This window comes from Silurus meridionalis, chromosome 12, assembly GCF_014805685.1.
Source record: "Silurus meridionalis isolate SWU-2019-XX chromosome 12, ASM1480568v1, whole genome shotgun sequence".
Lineage (NCBI taxonomy): Eukaryota > Metazoa > Chordata > Actinopteri > Siluriformes > Siluridae > Silurus > Silurus meridionalis.
The window spans coordinates 2,540,203-2,561,766 of record NC_060895.1 but is presented as its reverse complement, the minus strand read 5'-3'; the positions used below and the strand labels follow the sequence as shown (position 1 = coordinate 2,561,766).

Sequence of the window (21,564 nt, the reverse complement as noted above, 5' to 3'; positions counted from 1 at the left end):
TTATATGGAGAATTTATTGAGACTCTAAACTAACCCTTGGTGTGTTTGAAAGTGTCCATGTGACAGGTGTCCATGGAAGATGTTCCCAAATGGTTGTTCACATTCTCATTAGTGGCACTTCATTGAAAACATTGCAACAGGCGCACTTGTGTTTTGGTGAAGCCACGCCTTTACTTTCATCCGATTGGTCAAGACACACACACACACACACACACACACACACACACGCTTGAACTTTTTTTTTTAAATCCCGTGCACAGAGCGCATGACGCTCGCGCACCGGGAAAAGGTCGGGATCGGGGTTTCACGAGCGCCGTGAAAAAAATGATCTAAACGCAATAGTAGAAGAAGAAGAAGAAGAAGAAGAAGAGCAGAAGAAGAATGATCCATGCTTGAGGAAAGCTCTGTGCGCGCGCGCCATGGAAAGAAAGAAACGACTTCCATCGTCGTTGCTCCTGATGCTGATGCTGATGCTGTGCGTCGTCGCGAGCGCGCAGCAGAACGTGCTACGGATCGGTACGTCCTCACTTCACTTCACTTCACTTCACTTCACTTCTGCATTTAACGCAAGCACCAACTTGGCAGTTATTCCAAGGTATTCCCAGTGTTCCTGCGGGTTAAATCAGGGTTCTCTGGTTTTCTCCTCCTATCTGTCAACCTTCTAAAAACATCTCAGGAGATAGACTGGTCATTTAAATGCCCCTTATAGGTGTTATCAGGTTATCAGGTGCATACATTTGTAACGACATGATTCCCTGCTTCAGATTCAGAATGTATTCCAGCTTCCCAGTTTTCCATAATTAAACCACCGACCCAGAATAAAGCTCAGAATAAATACATTTCTTTAGGAAATTATGGAAGGAGATAGAGTTTCTTCCAACCTCAAAATATGCTGGTCATGACTCTGAGTTTACTGTGGAAAAGAACCATAGAGAAGTTCAATAGTTTCCACTACAGATACCATTACAACCCATCAGCTGTTAACTCTGAAAACTATTACAAACGATTTGTGTTATACAGTGCGCTTGTGTCCATCATCATCAATCCACTGCAGAATGTGGAACTCCATGAGCTTTAATGATGTCCTTATGGTCCATATTGAAGAGGGTAAGAAATGTAAGGTGTTAAAGTATTAAATAGTCTGAAAGTATAGTGTAGAAGAGAAAAGAAGAGAAGAGAAGAGAAGAGAAGAGAAGGAAGAGAAGAGAAGAGAAGAGAAGAGAAGAGAAGAGAAGAGGAGAAGAGAAGAGAAGGGAAGAGAAGAGAAGAGAAGGGGAAAAAGAGAAGAGATTAGAGAAGAGGAAAGTAGAAGAAAATAGAGGAGAGGAGAAGAGAGGAGAGGGAAGGAAGAGAAGAGATTAGAGGAGAGTAAAGGAGAAGAGAAGAGAGGAGAAGAGAAGAGAAGCAAAGAGAAGAGAAGAAGAGAAGAGAGAAGAGAGAAGAAGAGAAGAGAAGAGAGAAGAGAGAGAGAAGAGAAGAGGGAAGGAAGAGAAGAGAAGAAGAAGAGAAGAGAAGAAAAGAGAGGAGAAAAGGGGAAGGAAAAGAGAGGAGAGGAAAGTAGAAAAGAGGAGAGGGAAGAGAAGAGAAGAGAAGAGAAGAAAAGAAAAGAGAGGAGAGGGAAGAGAAGAGAAGAGAAGAGAAGAGAAGAGAAGAGAAGAGAAGAGAAGAGAAGAGAAGAGAAGAGAAGAGAAGAGACATAACATTCCACTAATGGAAGTGACTGTCACAGTTTCCATTAAAACCAATACAATTCCCATTATATTCAATATAATTATATTAAAATCACTGCAAATGCATTGAGTTTGAAGTTTTTTAACAAGACAATCACTGCTACTCCACATTATCCAGTTCCAACAATCTGTCAAGAATCAAGAGCCCAAATCTGACCCCAACGATTTCACATCTAAAAGATCCAAAAAATGTAAAAGTTTTTTCTGGACCTCAAACGATGTGTCTCAGAAAATTGACTTGAAAACCCTCATTCCATGATTGACCAGTGTGGTTAAAGACCAACAAATAAACCAAATCAACATGATTGTCTTCTCCAGGTCTTTTTATTCTTGTTTAGTACTGATTTGCATGGATTTGTGCAGAACAGGGTTTCTCAGCTCCAGGATCTTGATCCTAATCCTGATCCTTAAACTTGAGCTTTGAGTGTTTTGGATGTTCTCCTCTGGTATGACCTGTGATGGACTGGTGTCCCTAGAGGTCCTGGTATATTGTATAATATATATATAATATATAGTATATGGATTCCAAGATACCCTGAGCAGGCCAAAGCACCTCACTGAAGATGTAACATCTATTGGCAGAAAGCCAATCAGATTGCAGCTTTTAAAATTCCCAATGAGTGTACAAAAAATGGTTGACCTCATCCAAGTCTCGTCCAGATATCTCACCTAGCTTGGTGTTCTTCAAGCCTTCGATCACAAGTGAAGAACTGAAAAGAACTGATCCGGAGTCGTAGTCTGATGTAGGCCAAACTGGGGGACCTGTCTATCATGGTTTATTGAGCCCGTAACCCAGAATAGTGAGATTTAAGAAACACAGTGTAATTTAACCGTGTTTTTAATCCGGCTGAATCCTCGTTTCATCTCTTTCTCTCCAAATTTCTTTCTGTTTGCATAATCCACATGGCTTTATTAGTTCGTGGAGAAAAGCGTTCCATAATCTAGCCCATATGTTGCAGGGTTATATTGTGACATCCCAGATTTATACAGTGTTTTTCTTTACGATCTTTTAAAAGAGCTGCCAGACAATTCACATGCTGGTACAGGTCTTGAGTGAAACCTCGGATTCCGGTTCTTTCCTGACAGGAACCCAGCATCGTCTTCAACTTTTGCAGCCCATTGTTTGTATTCGGAGAGGCTTTTCTGCTCACCACAGTTGCAAAGAGTTCCTGATTTAATCGAAAATCCATTTACAAAAGAAGTTTTTTTGTATTAGGTCTGTTTTCAGGTCGAGCGAAGATCAGCGTGAGTGAAAACTTTGCACTGGTGCCCTCACGATTGTGGATTATTTCATTTCCAGAGCGTAGAGGTGTTCTGTAGGAAGTGGACAGTGCCTCGTGTGGCCACGAATAGGGGGTGCGTAATTGAAAGAATACGTCGAAAAGGCGTTATCATGCAAAACACGACTTACGTTTTTCCGTCCAATTTTTTATCCAGGAATGGACGAAGCTTGAAGACGGCCATTGTGGAATAGCTTTGCGTTAGTGCTAATGCAGAACGTTGCTGCGTTTTAGTGCGTTTAAACGCTGCATTGCATCGATGCAGGACACCAAAGAATTTCACTAAAGATCGAATTTCGTGCTTCGTGATTTTAATAATAAACAATACGACTATTAAAAGGCGACAACTTGTACAGCAGTCAGATATAAATGTAAATATGTAGGTCTTTCTCAGGCTCACAGCAGGACTGTGTATGGACGTGTGTGTGTGTGTGTGTGTGTGTGTGTGTGTGTGTGTGTGTGTTGGGGGACTCTGGGCAGGCTTTTAAAGTCCTGGGTGAATGCGAGGACCGAACAGTGCAGTGTTTGTCCTCTAGTCCTTTACATGCACCTCTGCATTGCAATGAATAATGTTTTACCAAAACTACACACACATACACACAAATACACACACAACATATATCTGCTCTGGTTTTATAAATGATATCGCTTATTATTATTTCTACATCATTTATGTCACGAAAGCAGGATGTGATAGCAGCAGGATTCTACTGACCAAATGGGTGATGTTTATGAAGGTTTTGTGGATGTTTCAGATGAGAGACACCTGATTAGCGAAACCGAGGGATGTGTAAAGGCAGCGGTGGGCCGTCAAGACTTTCTCAGCGATCAGAATCACTGACCTACATTTTAATATAGTTTCGTATATGAATATGTATTAAATAATTCCCGAAAGTCTATTCTCTTTTTTTGCGGCTTCAAAGAGTGCATGTTTACATTCGAGTTTTTATCCAATCGGATTTCAGCCGTCACATCAAATGTTGCCTTCAGAAATGAACACCGTGGGCTTTGCACAGCTTTATCTGTGTAAAGCTGCAGCTGTTGCTTTTACCAGTCAGATGCTGCAAGCTGGAGTCACTGGGGCCCTCTAGAAGGTGTCCAATAACCTCAGCGTTTTCACATCCTTTGATCGCAAACCGCATCTGTAGCAAACTGCACAAGCGCAAATATATTTGTGTGAATGTAATAGCTGACAGAGGAGAAGAAATCGATTTAGGGGTGAAAGGACATTTACAAGAAAAGTCCGTTGTAAGGAAAGGTTGGGCCAAAACAGTTCAAAACAGTCGTTAAGCTTTGAATGGACCATTTATACAACTTTTGCATTTTCTTTCAGGAACAAATTTGCAAAAAACACAATTTAAATTCGTTTCAAATCCCCAGGAAAACCATAATGCAAAGAAAAAACCCAGGGTCTTTTTACAAGGGTAATATCGATGCTTCTGCTAGAGATGATGTATGCAGCGGTGCAGCTGTGGCTACAGTAAATGGAGACTTGTTGGACTGTCTTCATTGGGTTTTTTATTTTAGTAATGACATTCATTCTGCTGCATGAGATGCATCGCTCTGGTATACTACGTTTTTCTAGAATAGTAATGGGTTCTGTTGCTGTGGCGTTATATTGATGATAACTTCTTTAGGGTTGGCGTTACTTGCATTGCTTGTTCTGGAATTGGCACTTGAGGAAGGAAGAAAGATGCCATTGGACAACCCATAATAACTAACCAAAGATTAGAAGTAGGGAAAAATGGTAGCTCAGTATTCAAGATCTTTTATTTCTGATCGGAAGGTCATGAGTTCAAATCCCAATACCACCAAGGCGCCACTGCTAGGCCCTTTAACAAAGCCCAGATAAATATAAGTCACTCTGGATAAAGGCATCTGGCAAATGCTGTAAAGGTAAAGTACATAGTGAGCAAAAGAGAGAGATGTTTGCACTATTGTGTAGTATAAATGACATAAATACACATCTGTGTTTGCATGTGCAGGCGGCATTTTCGAGACGCTGGAGAACGAGCCGGTCGGTGTAGAAGAGCTGGCTTTTAAATTTGCAGTGACCAGCATCAACCGCAACAGGTCGCTAATGCCCAACACAACACTCACCTACGACATCCAGCGCATCAACATGTTCGACAGCTTTGAAGCCTCAAGGAGAGGTAAATTTGAGCTTTGGACATTGGCAACTTGCAGTGGTGTATCTACCATATAATGTTTGAATATTAGATCACATCTTTTCTTCTTTGTACATTACACTACACTACACCGATCAGACATAACATTATGACCACTGACCAGTGAAGTGAATAACATTGATTATCTCTTTATCATGGCACCTGTTAATAAAAGGGATATATTAGGCAGCAAGTAAACATTTTGATGTTGTAAAAGCAGGAAAAATGGGCAAGCATAAGGATTTGAGCGTGTTTAACAAGAGCCAAATTGTGATATCTAGACGACTGGGTCAGAGCAGATCCAAAACTGCAGCTCTTGTGAAGTGTACCTGGCCTGCAATATCTATCAAAAGTGGTCTACGAAAGAAACAGTGATGAACCGGTGACAGGGTCATGGGCGGCCAAGGTGCATTGATGCACATGGGGAGCGATGGCTGGCTTGTGTGGTCCGATCCAACAGATGAGCTCCTGTAGCTCAAATTGTTGAAGAAGTTAATGCTGTTAATGCTTGACAGGTCAGGACTGTTTTGGCAGCAAAAGGGAAACAACACCATATTTGGCAGGTGGTCATAATGTTTTGCCTGATTGGTGTACACTATATGGATAAACATTTGTGGGCACCTGAACATAAGATTAGTGTGTGCTCTTTGAATGTCCCATTCAAAATGTATTCCCCATTTGCTCTTATAATAACCTCCACTCTTCTGGGATGATGTTCCACTAGATTTTGGGTGTCATGATGTTGCCCATTTAACCACAATGGCATGAGTAAAGTCAGGACAGTGAGGCCAATGTTCCAAATCATCACAAATGTGATCTATAGGGTTCTATAGCTGAAGATCTTCCACTCCACCCAATGTAAACCATATCTTCATGAAGCTGGCTTTGTCCACAGGGCCACTGTGCTTCTGGAACAGGTTTGGACCTCCTAGTCCCGTGCCCCCACATCCAAAGTTTCTCTATACAATTGTTTCCCTTCAACGTAGTGGTAAGAGTTTAGGAAAGAACCACATGTGTCTGGAAAAGTCAGTTGTCCCACTACCTTTTTCCATACAGTGTAGTAACCCCACACCAGTTTTGACCTCTTTTTGTAGTGACTTCATCCTTGTGTTGCTCTCTTTTACCTCCTTCCATGTACTTTTCACTTTAGCATGCGATCAGCTGTCCCTGGGTGTGGCCGCGGTCTTTGGGCCATCACACAGCTCCTCGGTCAGTGCGGTGCAGTCCATCTGTAACGCCCTGGAGGTTCCTCACATACAGACACGGTGGAAACACCCATCGATGGACAACAAAGACAGCTTCTACGTCAACCTTCACCCAGAATATGCCTCCATTAGCCGGGCTGTGCTTGACATTGTGCACTTCTACAAATGGAAAAGTGTCACCGTAGTGTATGAGGATGCAACAGGTAGGAAGGGTTTATAGTTTAGAGTTGCTCTAAACAACCTTTTTTTACAGGAGTAATGGGCTTGAGCATACTTGCTGGGGTGTGGGCTCCCTCAGCAAGTCTGATCTACAACATTTGATCAAAGTTTTTGTGATATTGGTAAGGACTGATCAAACCTTTAATGAGGAAATAGATTCTACGGGATCTGATAAAGCTTTCGGTGGGAACCGGTGGGATTGGCTGGATGTGCACAAAACTGCGAAAATTACCAGGAACCAATTCCTTGATCAGGACAATTGTGGTATCCTAAAACTCTACAGTAAGTCCATAAAAAATGCTTCTCCTATAGCCAAATGATGTGCAAGTCCAAAGGACACCATAGGATTGGAGTCCTATTGACCTACAGTATGGCTTCTGGATATGACTTCCCTATCTTTATAGTCATTCTGAAGGACAGTGGGTAGTTTGGTTCCTCAGAGAAAGCTTGTGCTAGGCTTTATAATTCCTGGTTCACACAACTGTTGTGTGATCGAGCTAGGTGGTGCAAATTCAGATGACCAAATTGGCAAAAAATTGGGGTCCTGGTCCATCCAACTAATTTTTGACCTGATAATCTATGATGAGGGGGACATATGCATTCCATTTATTTTGGTCAAACCTTACCCAAACTGTGTTTGAGATCATAAAATTACAAGAGACAGACTAAACTAAACTACGCACTGGATTATGGGGTGTGGTTAATCCTGGGCCGATTGAATACCCGAACAAGAAAGCAAAGGCATCGCAGAAGGTCACGTACGGTAAAAAAAATAATAACCTTACCGTGTTTCTTGTTTGTTGTGAAGGTCTGATTCGTCTGCAGGAGCTGATCAAAGCTCCGTCCCGTTACAGCATTAAGATTAAGATCCGCCAGCTGCCTGTGGGAAACAGAGACGCTCGGCCGCTTCTCAAAGAGATGAAGAAAGGTAAAGAGTTCTGCGTCATCTTCGACTGCTCATACCAGACCACAGCCGAGGTGTTAAAACAGGTACGGTTCTCCAGAGTTCAGCCCAGGACACAATCAGGTATCCAAGTACACTGGAATATAGCATGTATTAGAGGTGTAACGGTACACAAAATGTATGGTTCGGTACATACAGCGTTTTTTAAGTCATGGTTCGGTTCAATTTTGGTACATTTAGGGGGGTAGAAATGCAAAACAAAAAATAGCTTTTTATTTTAATCAACATTGTTTATTATTGTTAACATTTGTAAGCATCAACAGTTTAATCAATTTCAAATAAAATAGCTACTTGGTTCAAATTAAAAATAAAATATATTAAAAAATACAATGGAATAAATCAAATTAATGCAATACACTTTTTTATTATATGATTAAATTGAGTAATCTTTTAAATTGGCACTAATTAAATTGATCAAATTAAATGCAAATAAACAAATAAATAAATTAAATAGTTTACATTTGTTAGACCCCATTTGGGTGATACAGAATATGTGTATTTAATTTTGTGTCTGTTTTTTACATTTAATATTGAAGTTTTTAAAATTGGGCTCTACTTAACTGTTCTACTAATTTCAGCATACGGAGACTAAAGAAACTTGTGGTCCGCCACTTAATATGTTTGTGAGGGAACTCAGATTTTAACACATGCACATCGTACCAAAAGTCCTATACTCAAATGGTACGAACAAGTGTACCGTTATGCCCCTAATATACTGTATGCATATAACAATTCATATCAAGAAAGTTTTTTTCTCTTTTGTTACAGTTACTTTCTATGGGAATGATGACGGAATACTACCATTTCTTCTTCACCACGCTGGTAAGTGTAAGTTTCTTTTTATGCGGTATAATACAATTTTGCATTTATTTGAACCTGGAAACCCAAACCTGGTCCAGCATGGCAATGCCCCTGTGCACAAAGCAAGCTCCATGAAGATCTGCTTTACATGGTTTGGAGAGGAAGATCTCCTGCTATAGAGCTCCAAACTCATTCCTACTGAACACATTTAGGATGAATGTAAACACTGACTGAACCCCAGGCCTCCTCACCTTCTTACCTACATCAGCACCTGACTTTACCACCCTTGTGGTTAATGAACACAAATTTCCACAAGCACACTTCAAAATCTTGTGGAACATCTTCTGAGAAGAGTGGAAGGAATTATAAGCGCAAATTGGGGCTAAATGTGGAATGCGATGCTCAGAAAACACGTACCGTACCGATGACCAGGTGTCCGTAAACTTTGCCAATATAGTGTTGGTATGTAGCTTAGCCAGATACATTTATTGGCTATTTAGAGTCTAAATGTAACAATGTTCTTCTTGGAAAGTCAAGATTTATTGGTAACAATCTGCATTTTGTTTGTCTAATTGAGCCCAATGGGGACAGTAAATAAATGAAGCACGTGATACAATAAAAAACAAGGCATGTCATGTTGTAGGATCTGTACGCTCTGGATCTGGAGCCGTACCGCTACAGCGGCGTGAACATGACAGGTTTCCGCCTGCTGAACATAGACGACCCACAGGTGGCATTGGTGCTGGGGAAATGGTCCATGGAAAGAGTTCAGGGTCCACCGAAACCTGGCATAATGGAGGGCATGATGACGGTTAGTGATGACCAACCTTTCATCTGTTTCATCAGGCATCAGTTTTTTTGGGTCCAGTCAATTTTTACAAGGGCTGCAAAATTCTGGGAATTTTCTACACTAGAATTGTTTCAAGGGAATTAACAGGGAATTATATGGGGATTCATAGGAATAAACTGGGAATTTACAAAATTGCAAGTTGCCAATAACAGGGAACAGCAAAATGAGACCTGAGAACATGCGAACATGCGAATGAGAACATGCGTCAGCCCATCAGCTTTCTTGGTGTAAATCTCTCTCGGATTGTACCACGGACGTTAAACTATTTTTCGAAGTGCAAGTTTAGCGATACTTCGAAAAACAAATAAGCTCGGTTAAGGCCAGCTGCTAACAAAGTATTTTTGCATGTGTGTTTTTGATGGGGAGATTAAATTGTATTCTTATTGGTCTTTAAGTGGTCTTAAAAAAGTCATAAATTTCGACTTGTGGAAACCTGCAGAAACCCTGACAAAGTCTGTGTTGTTTTTCCTCTGCCAGACCGAAGCGGCTCTGATGTACGATGCCGTGTTCATGGTGGCTGCAGCGGCGCAGCGGGCGGCGCAGATCACAGTCAGCTCGCTGCAGTGCCACCGACACAAACCATGGCGCTTCGGGTCGCGCTTCATCAGCACATTTAAAGAAGTGAGTGATCGCTTAAGTGCACGTCAAAGGACCTCAGTATTAGCTGTAACGAAAAGAGTTCCACAAAGAGGTAATAATGAGTAGTCGTGTGGGGTCACATTGACTCTCCATTCAAATCGGAAACGTGTTCCTTTTGGTTCTACACAACAAACTCAGTCATTTGATGGTATAAAGATTTCCAAACAAGTCTCCTTGCATCCAGACAGTTTATTTCTCCAAACATTCAGCTGAGATACTTTGCTGTGCCTCTTGCAAAACTTGCCAAAGATGTTCTTCACTAGTTGGATGTTTCTTGTTCATCCCAGAGCAGTTTAATAGGATTAGGTGCAGTGAGTGGGCAGGTTATTACATGATAGATATCACTCCAGACGACTGTGTGCTCTCTAAATAACGCTCGGACGTACGCTTCGGGCTCATCGTCTCGTCGCCTGGTGAAGTCGGTTCCAATGAGCCGCAATCCAGATGGTGTATGGTGAAGTATGGAATGGGAGCCATGTTGGTTCACTTTCCGGAACCTTCCTGCTCTAAAAACAACCCCCAACCCCAAATGCTTCCACCTCCATGTTTGAGTGTGGGGGTGAGGGAGTCTGATCACATGTTCTCTCCTGGTCTCCGTCTTGCACAAGTTCTTCTGATAGAGTCAAAAGAGGCACATTTTAACTCCACAGAACTTTCTTCCAATCCAGTGTTCACTGTCCAATTCTTTGTTTGCATGGAAACAAAAGAAACCTGCATAAGTCTCAAAAACCATAACATGTTCAGTGTTTCCAAGCTTTTCACAGACACTGTCTATGAACACACACAAGAGTCTGAGAATATAATTAGTTCTGGTCTCGGGGTAGGAAGGACAGCTTTCTTTTGCATAATAAATAGGTAGTAAGTTCTCCTGTTTGCTCTTCGTGATGCTGCATTAGTTTCTGAAACCTTTGCGTTTTGCTGTAACGGGATTTTTTCATTGTGTCCCTTTTTTTCCTCGTCAGTCTCAGTGGAGCGGATTAACTGGACAGATTGTCCTGAACAGGACGGATGGACTGAGGAAAGATTTCGACCTTGACATCATCAGTCTGAAAGAAGACGGCATGGAAAAGGTATATCCACACTCTTATACAGTACTGCCCTCATCATCACAAAGTCAATGTTAGTATTAATGATGACATCATAATTACAGCTAATAATTATCAGGATGCCTACTGTCACAATGATAACTGTTGTAGTGATGACATCATCGTTATCATGTTCTAACAGATGCGGGCAATGACGCAATTATAACGGCGATGACCTCATTATTACAGTAAAGACCGAAACATGAAATAAATATCACAATGACACCCATTATAACGTAACCTGATTATGACATTAAGAACTTATGTATAGTAATGAGGACTGCAATAATGGGGTTATTACTGTTATTTGTTTCTTGTTGCAATGGCCTCATTATTATTTGTTTATTATTATTCATTATTACAATAATGACTGTTATTACAGTAAGGATCTCAGTACCACAGGAATGGCATCATTGGTGCATTATGTTTTAATTATAAAAATGTTAATGGCCTCATTGATATTTTGATTCCGTGAATCACCTTTGTTTGACCTTGCATTGTAATAATGGGAAAATATTGTAGAAATGACGTGCTTTTTTAACAAATAATAATAATGACTATTATTTTATATATAAAAAAAATAAAAGTATTTGGTTGCTTAAACATTATTTATTTTTTATTTTTTATTATATCTGTGATTTATCAGAATTCTTTCCCTCTTTCTTTGACTTTTCACAAGTCTGATGCTGGGCATCTTCATAAAGTGTGGAAGAAGGTTTGTTTTCAGTGGATGGCTTTCCTTCCTACGCTCCAGCCCCTTTGCCCTTCCCTCTGCTTTCATTCCCCAAAGCTGGCCACTTGAAATTAAACAGAAATTCAGTCACCCCGCGATAAATGGACGCCAACCCCAAAAATGCTTTATTTTTATTGTATATGCTTTAAATCATCCTCCCGCACTCTTTAAACACACACAGAAAACCTTGCCAGAATATAGCGAGATGAATTTTGTGTAAATTCATAGAAATATCACATGTATAGTGAGTACTGTAGAACATTATTGTACCGTAGCAGGTTCTCTGCTTGTTTATTGGTTGCAGGTGACTTCAACTCCGCCCTCATTTGATGTCAGAGGACACACCCATAAATAAGCGTAAACCTGCGTTTTCTTGAATTCATTTCTTACGATGAACTGAAATCGGGCCCATTTGTGAAACAAAATTGTTATGTGCCAAATTGAAAAGCAATAAAGTGGGACCGTGAGAGTCCAACCGAGACAAATCAAGGGACGACTGTACTACAGTACTTTTTCATGTGACCTGTAAGCTAAGTTTGGTCACTAGCTAGTTAACCTGTTTATTTTTCTTTAGACAGCTAAAGTGAACAGGTTAACTAGCTAGTGACCAAACTTTGAAAGCAACACTTGTAGCTAGACTTTGTAATCAATGTCAATCTGGAGTAATTGTTTTATCTTAAAAAGTCGAAGAACTTTCACCTTTTTGAAACATTTTAATCTTAAAAATGTGTTTTCCTTGTTTCTTTTCATAACAACCCTACTATATTTTCCTAACCTTTTGCATTCTTGCTTCCTCTAGCTTGGATTTTGTTCCATGTTAGTTATGACCAGCTTATAACATCTACCTATAGATAGTTTCTAAAGACTGGAGATGTCCTTCATTATGCGTATTCTTGAAAATTACGTTTGATGAAAATGTAATGGTGAATGATTTACTGTTTACTAGATCGGGGTATGGAACTCTAACACTGGTCTTAACTTGACGGATAGCAAAGACAAGTCAGGTAACCTTACGGACGCCATGGCCAACAGAACTCTGATCGTCACGACTATTCTGGTAAAGATTGTCATCTACATGATTTATTCTAGCTTTAACTTATTCAATTTGCTAGATCAGGGTTATACCGTTTCCTTGAAATCATTAGCGATAAGCTTGAGAAGGCTAGAGGTCCATTTGTTTTGTTTTATTTTTTAGCTGTAGCAACATTAAAGGTCATAAGGAAAAATACCCAGATTGGTATGATTTATGCAGAGACAAGAAATGGCCCTGGTTGGCCCTCTGATGAAAACTGACCATTACGTTTCTAGGTTTCCTGAAAATGTTCCTTGTTTTTAAACCAGCAACAGTAATGCATCATATGAGAATCCCAGTAATACTTATTCCAGAGAACAGTACCTTCTCCCAAGCTAAAACCTTTGTTAAGGAGGTAAATTTAGTCATGGTTCCTTTGTTGCAAACTAGTAAAAGGTTCCTGAACATTTTAAAAATGTGCCTTGATATAGAGATAATGGACTTTATGGTGGCCAAAGGCAAACTTGGTCCTGCCCCTGGTTCTTATAGTGGAAATTATTCCAATATTCTTTCACCTCTAATTTATAGAACTTGAATCTATGAGACAAAATGACAAGAAAAGACAAACTCAAACTAAGAAAGACATGAAGTATAGCTTCAAACAAAATTTTGAGCCTCAAATCCCTATGTCCACTTGTGGGTCCTCCTGATGGAAATTCTTTTTAGTTTAAATACAGGATGAAATGGAAGGAACAGCCTACAACATTATTGTTTTAGCAGAAATTGTTCACAAAATACCTTTCTCTGGTAGGAAAACCCGTATGTGATGTATAAGAAATCGGACAAGCCACTGTATGGGAACGACCGATTCGAGGGTTACTGCTTAGACCTGCTGAAGGAGCTCTCCAACATCCTGGGATTTTCCTACGAGGTCAAACTTGTCTCAGATGGCAAATATGGTGCCCAGAATGACAAGGGGGAGTGGAATGGCATGGTCCGAGAGCTCATTGATCACGTATGTGGAACATCTATATTGTAATAGAGAGACTATACTAAGCAGATAAAGGGTACAGTACATTATTAGACAAACCAAACATCTATGAGATATGAACTGAACCACCATGTTCCCATATCAATTAGTAAAAATACAAGATGGTATCAAAAAGTTTCGAGACTAGTTTTGTAACACACCAACAGATGGAAGCACAAGGCTGCACGCACAGTCAGAGGGAGCACCAACCTTCAAAAGTCGGTGTGCCAAAAGACATTGTCCTGTGCAACTGGTTCTATTCTGACCACGTCTGCAAATTCATCATGGGCAACAAGTTAGAACTAAAAATCATTTTAGTGATAAAACTTGAATGTACGGGTACAACCCTGAGAGGAATCGACAGTCTTCACAGTGGAAAAGCCTGTCATCTCCACGACTGAAAAAAGTGAGGCAGGTTCTCAGCTGAACCAAGTGCATGCTCATCGTCTTTTTCAACAATTTTGACAGTGCATCGCCGTTTTAACAAACATTGCGTAGATCCAGCGTGAATAGCAGAAGGTGCGCTTAGAAATGAAGACTTCCATGACCCATTCCAGAAGTAGCAGAAATGCTGGGGGCGCTGTATTGCCGTTCAATGGGACTATTTTGAATGTGATAGTGTTTAAACCTAGATAAAGTACTTTCTTGCAAACAGAGCTAGTCTCGAAACTTATTGATAGGCATTTGTAGTAAACTATAGCAGATACTGTAATACTACATGATATCAGATTTAGTATGATTGGTGGATCTGAATGTCTTGTGATAAGCACAATGCTAAACACCACATGAAAATTCATTTGTTCAGATTATGCTATAGGTCCATTCTAGGTGAACCCTAGTTTACCACTTGCAATAATCCACAATGGTAAAAAGTAAGCTAAAGTGCACATATAGCCCTGGAACAAAGAAAATATTTGTTTTAAATGCTAATCTGGTTAGCTAGCTAACAACTGCCTGCCAATTGTTTGCAGAATAAGTTTGCATTCCGTTTGACCAATAATTTTGTCAAGGGCTGTATGTGAATACTGCTCCCCTTTAAGATATTTACCAAAGTGGCAGCTGTTGAAGGAAAACCGTACTGTTACTGAATTCTCTTTTTTTTTCCTGCAGGTGGCGGATTTAGCGGTGGCCCCACTCACCATTACCTATGTCAGGGAGAAGGTAATCGACTTCTCAAAACCATTTATGACCCTGGGTATCTCCATCCTGTACCACAAACCCAACGGCACAAACCCAGGCGTCTTTTCCTTCCTGAACCCACTCTCCCCTGATATCTGGATGTATGTTCTTCTCGCCTGCCTAGGAGTCAGCTGTGTCCTGTTTGTGATCGCCAGGTAAGGACAGCTGTCAAAAACTTTAATGAAATCCTAGCTGAGATCTGAAAACTCATAACAGCTTGACATGCCGAAAGTAGACTTGCTTATAACGTTTAACCTTGTCCACTGAGTAAAGGCCAAAGCTGTCAGCTATTCTTATCTTTGTAGCCATGTTTAGTTTTTGATTATGATTAGGATTGGATTTAGGTGTAGCATAAAATTAATCGGCGATATTATTGTCAATGGAAGCTCTTCAGAGGGACAGTAGGATTAAGGTGTGCATGTATATTGTCTATAGGTTCACCCCTTATGAATGGTACAATCCTCACCCCTGCAACCCTGACTCTGATGTGGTGGAGAACAACTTCACACTAATCAACAGTGTGTGGTTTGGTGTTGGAGCTCTAATGCAGCAAGGTAGGACCTTGTTTACTATTTGGACATCTACAAGTCCTGTCTGTCCATCATGCATTCCCTTGATCCTCTTGGTTCCCTCCATTGGTTCTCTGTATGTTAAAGAATGCTACGAGGTGGTATCAAAAAGTTTTGAGATTAGTTTTGTAACACCCCAGCACAAGACTGATTCACAGTCACAGGGAACGCCGACTTTCAGAAGTCAGAGTGCCTAAAGACATCGTCCTGTGTACTATTGGTAACTGGTACTATTCTGACCATGTGCGTTTACACGTCTGCGATTTCGTCGTGGACAGCAAGTTAGAACAAAAAGCACAAATGTGAAATTCTGTGTGGAACTGGAAAAATCTGCCAGAGACGTTTGACATACGGCGATGATGCAACGAGTTGTTCAAGGTGTTTCAAGTGGTACGCTCACTTCAAGAGTGGAAGAACATCACTGGAAGATGAGGAGAGATCGGGAAGACCTTAAAAGAGCTCAACCGAAAATGTCGAAAACATTCAGCAACGTGTGCATGATGATCTTCGGAGAACAATCCACATGATCTCACTTCTGCACCCACCCTACTCGCCAGATTTGGCTCCTGCGGACTTCACCCTCTTCCAGAAGATGAAGATCCAGCTCAAAGGACACCATTTTGACACCATTGCAGAGATCTAGCGCGAAATGTAGATGGTGCTTGACATGCCTCCAAAAAAAAGACATCCAGGACACATTCTAGAAGTTGCAGGAACGCTGGGAGCACTGTATTGCTGTGCAAGGCGACTATTTTGAAGGTGATATTGTGTATATATAGATAAATAAAGTACTTTCTTGTAAACAGAACTAGTCCAGATAGTGATATTAAATTGTACTTTTCAGATTGTGGGTGATTTGAGGGTGATTTGTGATTTTATTGCCCTCCCCAGGTTCCGAGCTGATGCCTAAAGCTTTGTCAACTAGGATTGTTGGGGGCATCTGGTGGTTTTTCACACTCATCATCATCTCGTCGTACACTGCCAACCTCGCTGCATTTCTCACTGTTGAGCGCATGGACTCGCCCATCGACTCGGCTGACGATCTTGCCAAACAAACCAAGATCGAGTATGGAGCTGTGAGGGATGGTTCCACCATGACCTTCTTCAAAGTGAGAGCACAGAGCAGGAGTCTTTCTCTTGTTTTGCTCTAACATTGTATGACACAATTTCTTTGGCTTTTATCCCCCCCAGAAGTCGAAGATCTCAACGTATGAGAAGATGTGGGCCTTCATGAGCAGCCGTAAGAACACAGCTCTGGTGAAAAACAACCGCGAGGGAATCCAGCGCGTACTGACCACCGACTATGCACTCTTGATGGAGTCCACTAGCATCGAGTACATCAGCCAGCGCAACTGCAACCTCACACAAATCGGAGGCCTCATTGACTCCAAGGGCTATGGAGTGGGAACCCCGATTGGTGAGAAGAGCAAACAGTGTAACAAATTATTGAATATATAGCATTGAGTTTTCAAAGGTGTCTGTTGGCCATTCACGAGGACAAATGCACAATTGAGGAGCAAGAGTCTTGATCAAGAACAGTACCATCAGTACCAGCTTGGTAATGGGATTTGAATTCCAACCAGTAGCTCAAAGCTTTAACCAACTGTGCCACCACTTCCACAAGTAGATAAAGACTAGAGGTCAACCGATTCATCAGTTTTGCCAATTACACTGCACCCATCGATGATTGCTAGTATTGCTAGTATACTGCTAGTTTTTCGCTTTGTGTATTATACAATCACGAGAGCTGCCTCTAGAGGTGAATCACTGACATTAGGTGCTGTTTATTTAAAGAGTCTTTTCAAACCTAGCTATCAGTATTTGTATTGGTCGACCCCAAATAAAGACTGTCACACCTCTTTGTGAATATTAATGTCTTTTCCCCCCGTAGGTTCCCCTTACCGTGACAAAGTGACGATTGCGATTCTGCAACTGCAGGAGGAAGGGAAGCTGCACATGATGAAGGAAAAGTGGTGGCGAGGAAATGGTTGTCCAGAGGAGGACAGTAAGGAAGCAAGCGCTCTTGGTGTCGAGAACATCGGCGGCATCTTCATTGTCCTCGCTGCCGGGCTCGTGCTTTCCGTGTTTGTGGCGATTGCAGAGTTCGTTTACAAATCCCGCAGGAATCTTGATGTCGAGGAGGCGAGTGTTGCACAGTGCGAGTGGCACAACAAGTACTGACCACAGCGGAAATGGATCAATAATATCTTCCCAACGCATCATCATGGGCCTTCTTGCAATGGTCCATTGGGAATGTTGACCCTTCTGATTCCAGAATTGGAAAAAGACCCTCACTCAAAGGGGATAACTGAACAATTACAGAAAGTATTATTTTCCTAGCATTCCCATACTTCAGTTTTTCTTCTTTTTTTTGCCGTCTAGCACAAACTGTTGTCTTTTCACCTTCTCAAATCTCTTTATATGTGAATATAAACTCTTAAAAACTCTGGAAGTACATTTAATATGATGGCTTTTATTCCCAGTGTATTGTACTATAGGTCATGAGTTCTGTGTGTATAGAAAGGTTTTTTCCTTCAGAATTAAGCTCTGTTTTTTTGTGATGAGCAGAAGATTCAGCGCCACCTGTTTGACAGTTTGATACCCCGATCAGGCTTAACTTTATGATCACTGACAGGTGAAGTGAATACCACTGATTATCTTTTCATCATGGTGCCTGTTGGTGGGTGGATATATTCATTACGCAGCACAGACATTTTGTCCTCAAAGTTGATGTGTTAAAAGCAGGAAAAATGGCCAAGCTTAGGTATTTGAGTGAATTTGACCAGTGCCAAATTGTGACGTCTAGACGACTGAGTCAGAGCATCTCCAAAACTGCAAGTCTAGTGGGCTGTTCCTTTTCTGCAGTGGTCAGTATTTATCAAAAGGGGCCCAAGGAGGAAACAGCGGTCATGGGTGGCCATGGTTGACTAAAGACTGGCTCGTGTGGTCCTATTCAACAGGTGAGCCACTGCAGCTCAAATTGCTGAAGACGTTAATGCTGTTAATGCTCGACTGGTTAGGACTGGGGGACCAACACAATTTTAAGCAAGTGGTGATAATGTTATGCCTGATTGGTGTATATACTATATGGACAAAAATAGTGGGACATGACTTTTTCAGCCATATGTGGTTTTCCCCCAAACAGATACCACTCATTTGGTGGCAGATGATTGTATAGGAGGTCTTTGGATGTGGTAGAATGAAAATTTCCCTTCACTTGAACTAGGAGCCCCGAACCTGTTCCAACATGTCAATGCTACATGGGTTGGAGTGGAAGATATCCTGCTATAGAGCTCTGACCTCAACCCTATTGAGATGAATTGGAACAGCACCCCCGGCCTCCTCACCTCGCCTCACACACATCCTCACCTACCTGACTTTCCTGTCACCTTTGTGGCTGAACGAAATCTCACATTTCCACAAAAATCTTGTAAAACATCTTCCCGGAGGAGTGGGGCTCAGAAAAAGGGGAAATGAAGACAAATGTGAAATGGGATATTAACAACAGAAGAACACATACCAGTCTTATGCTTAAGTGTCCACAAACTTGTGTCCATATAGTGTATAAAAATGACCGTATTGCACATCTATTACTGTAATACTGCTTTTTGTTTAAAGGCATTGGAGTAGCTGCTTCTGAAGAAAATTCTACTTGGATGTGCGTAACCCGATTTTGAATACGGGGAACTTTCCCATAATGCATAAATACTGATAAACTTGTTTCACCCTGAATATTTAATCCTTATATTCGATTATTATATTATTTTATACTATTATTTTTCAATGCCCAATGCAGTGATTTCTCAACAGGGTACTTACTTATAATGTCGTATTTTCTCTTGTCATTCAGGATGCATTTTTTAATAAGAGTACATGTATGAAATTATAATATAAATTCTAACCAGCCTTGGTTTTTTTTTTTATTATTATCATTACTATTGTTATTATTATTATTATTATTATTCATTTGACCTCTGTGTTAGTGACTCTTTCCTCTTTCAGAGCCTGTAAGCTGAACTGAGATGGTTTTATAATATTTATATTTTGATCTGTTGTTTGGTCTTAATACAGTATATGTGTGTAGCGCCCCTTACCCGTGTTATTTATAGTGTAGTAAGGAGCAGCACCAGGTTCACTAAACAAATGCCTCAGAGATGTTGTATAAAGGCCCCTCTGATATCACTGCATAAATTGACTCTCGTGTAGTAAATAATCTTAAACATAAAACGTATGTTACACAAAGTTCCATAGTGCACAATGTGAACTATTTAAAGTAACCTGTGGGCCCACACACACATGCACACACACACTCAGTAGCAGGCCTGAATCGTGGCTCGGGTACGTAGTGGCCGTGAAAACAGAAAACTGGCCTCTTCACTCTCTGAAGCATATTAGAAACGAAAAGGGTACCTTAACTCCCTTAGAACTCTGTGACGGCAAAACCGGTGGTAAGCCTCCTCCGATCCTTGTCCCGCGTTTTGCCTGGCCGCCTATGTGTCACTCTCCAATACAGCCACCAGAAAATCGCTATTATCAGGATCAGTATGTGGTCTTCTAAGCAGAATCTCCCAATTTCTCCTCAATAACAGTCCTTTTCTCCTTCTTTTGAGTTAATTTCTTAGTATACCACTAAGCTGAGTCCATTTCCTCACTCATTGCTTGCTCATTAGCTAATCGCCATGAGGGAAAAGTCCCCCCGGTAAACTCAAACTTAACATATAAAACAATCAGTGTATTAACACACGCTCTACACTTTAAGTAAATTATACAATTAGTTATCAAATAATTCACTCTTATTACTGCAAATTTTCAGCTTAATCAATCAGATCAGCCTCCTGGCAGCACCGTCTCTTCCCTTTTTTTTCTCTCTCCACCCAAATTCTAGATTTTCCGGGAAACCCGGGATTAACCAATAGCAAACAAGTAAAATAAAGACCAAATTAACTTGTGTCAAACACATTTTCCACATGTACACACCAATCGACCTTGCTACCATTAGCGGCACTCTTAAAGAGACAAGCACACATATTCTGTGACTTGGAATGAACCATTAATTTAGTCTTATCCAGAGCTAATCATCTAATTATAAACAAACTAACCCTCTATATTCTAGAATTTTTTTTTAGTGGGTTACATGTGTATGATTTTTTTGAGGGATGTTCTTTTTGTTACTATGCAACAAACTTGGTCATGTAACGGCATGAAGATTCACTTTGGCTTAACAAATATAAAAATGTACAGACTTTGCGTGTCTCAAGTAAAACTTCACTAAAGATGTTCTTCACTAGTTGGAGATTTCTTGTGATCCAGTTCATCCCAGAGCAGCTCAATAGGATTTAGGTGCGGTGACTGGGCAGGACGTTCCATGATAGATATTCATCCAGATGACTGTGTGCTCTCTAAATAATGCCTTCCGAGCCGATAAGCTTCGGCTCATTGACTTGTTGTATGGTGAAGTCGGTTTCAAAGAGCCGCAGTCCAGATGGAATTACATGGTGTAATGGTGAACCTTCCCTGCTCCAAAACAACACCAAACCATTAAGATTTCACCTACATGTTTGACTGTGGGGGTGAGGCAGTCTGATCAAATCTTCTCTCCTGGTCTCCGTCTTACACAAGTTCTTGTGTTACAGGCAAAAATTTCCCAGTTGCACCAACAGAACTTTCTTTTAGTCCAATATTTGGGTGTTTTTACTTTGAAACTATTGTCTTTGCATAGAAACAAAAGGAGCATGCACCATTGAAGACCAGTCTCCACACTTTTCACAGGCAAAAAAGAAAGAAAAAACTAGGACATATACAGTATGGCTTTAGGAAAGAAAGGGCGAGAAAACAAAGAGAAAGGCCGCGCTTGTAGAACATCTTCCCAGAAGAGTGAAGCTCATAAAAGGGCAAAGAAGACAAATGTGAAATGGGATATTCGGCTTGTGATGAATTCAGGACCGAACCCTTGTTCTTTAATCTCCTGAAGCTTTAATCAAGTTAAAGTTTAATCTCCTGAAGCTTTAATCAAGTCTCTCATCACAAACCGGGATTAGAATCAGAAGCCGGGGGGATTAAAGAAAGTGACCTGGAATCAGCCTCCTCTCCGTCCTCCTTC

General features: G+C 40.8%; 1 protein-coding gene across 2 annotated transcripts; it reads left to right on the top strand.

The window, feature by feature from the left end:
• The first annotated feature begins 32 nt into the window (after nucleotides 1-32).
• Nucleotides 33-20,704, top strand: grik1b (glutamate receptor, ionotropic, kainate 1b). 2 transcript variants are annotated; one of them, XM_046862970.1, is made up of 16 exons: nucleotides 33-516; nucleotides 4,996-5,163; nucleotides 6,329-6,586; nucleotides 7,411-7,592; nucleotides 8,335-8,388; nucleotides 9,011-9,178; nucleotides 9,695-9,838; nucleotides 10,819-10,926; nucleotides 11,621-11,656; nucleotides 12,621-12,731; nucleotides 13,498-13,701; nucleotides 14,827-15,050; nucleotides 15,331-15,449; nucleotides 16,356-16,573; nucleotides 16,656-16,881; nucleotides 17,356-20,704. In XM_046862970.1, exons 1-16 carry the CDS (start codon nucleotides 420-422, stop codon nucleotides 17,643-17,645), a joined length of 2,607 nt encoding a protein of 868 aa, XP_046718926.1. In that variant the 5' UTR covers nucleotides 33-419; the 3' UTR covers nucleotides 17,646-20,704. The 2 variants fall into 2 exon arrangements, with proteins under 2 accessions (XP_046718926.1, XP_046718927.1); XM_046862971.1 differs by lacking the exon at nucleotides 11,621-11,656.
• The last annotated feature ends 860 nt before the right edge of the window (nucleotides 20,705-21,564 follow it).

Bases quoted from the DNA above. Each gene is read 5' to 3' on its own strand.
- grik1b (XM_046862970.1), top strand. From the start codon at position 420: ATGGAAAGAAAGAAACGACTTCCATCGTCGTTGCTCCTGATGCTGATG. The intron at 8,389-9,010 runs GTAAGTGTAAGT...GTCATGTTGTAG, and splicing joins ATTTCTTCTTCACCACGCTG to GATCTGTACGCTCTGGATCT. The intron at 13,702-14,826 runs GTATGTGGAACA...TTTTTCCTGCAG, and splicing joins TCCGAGAGCTCATTGATCAC to GTGGCGGATTTAGCGGTGGC.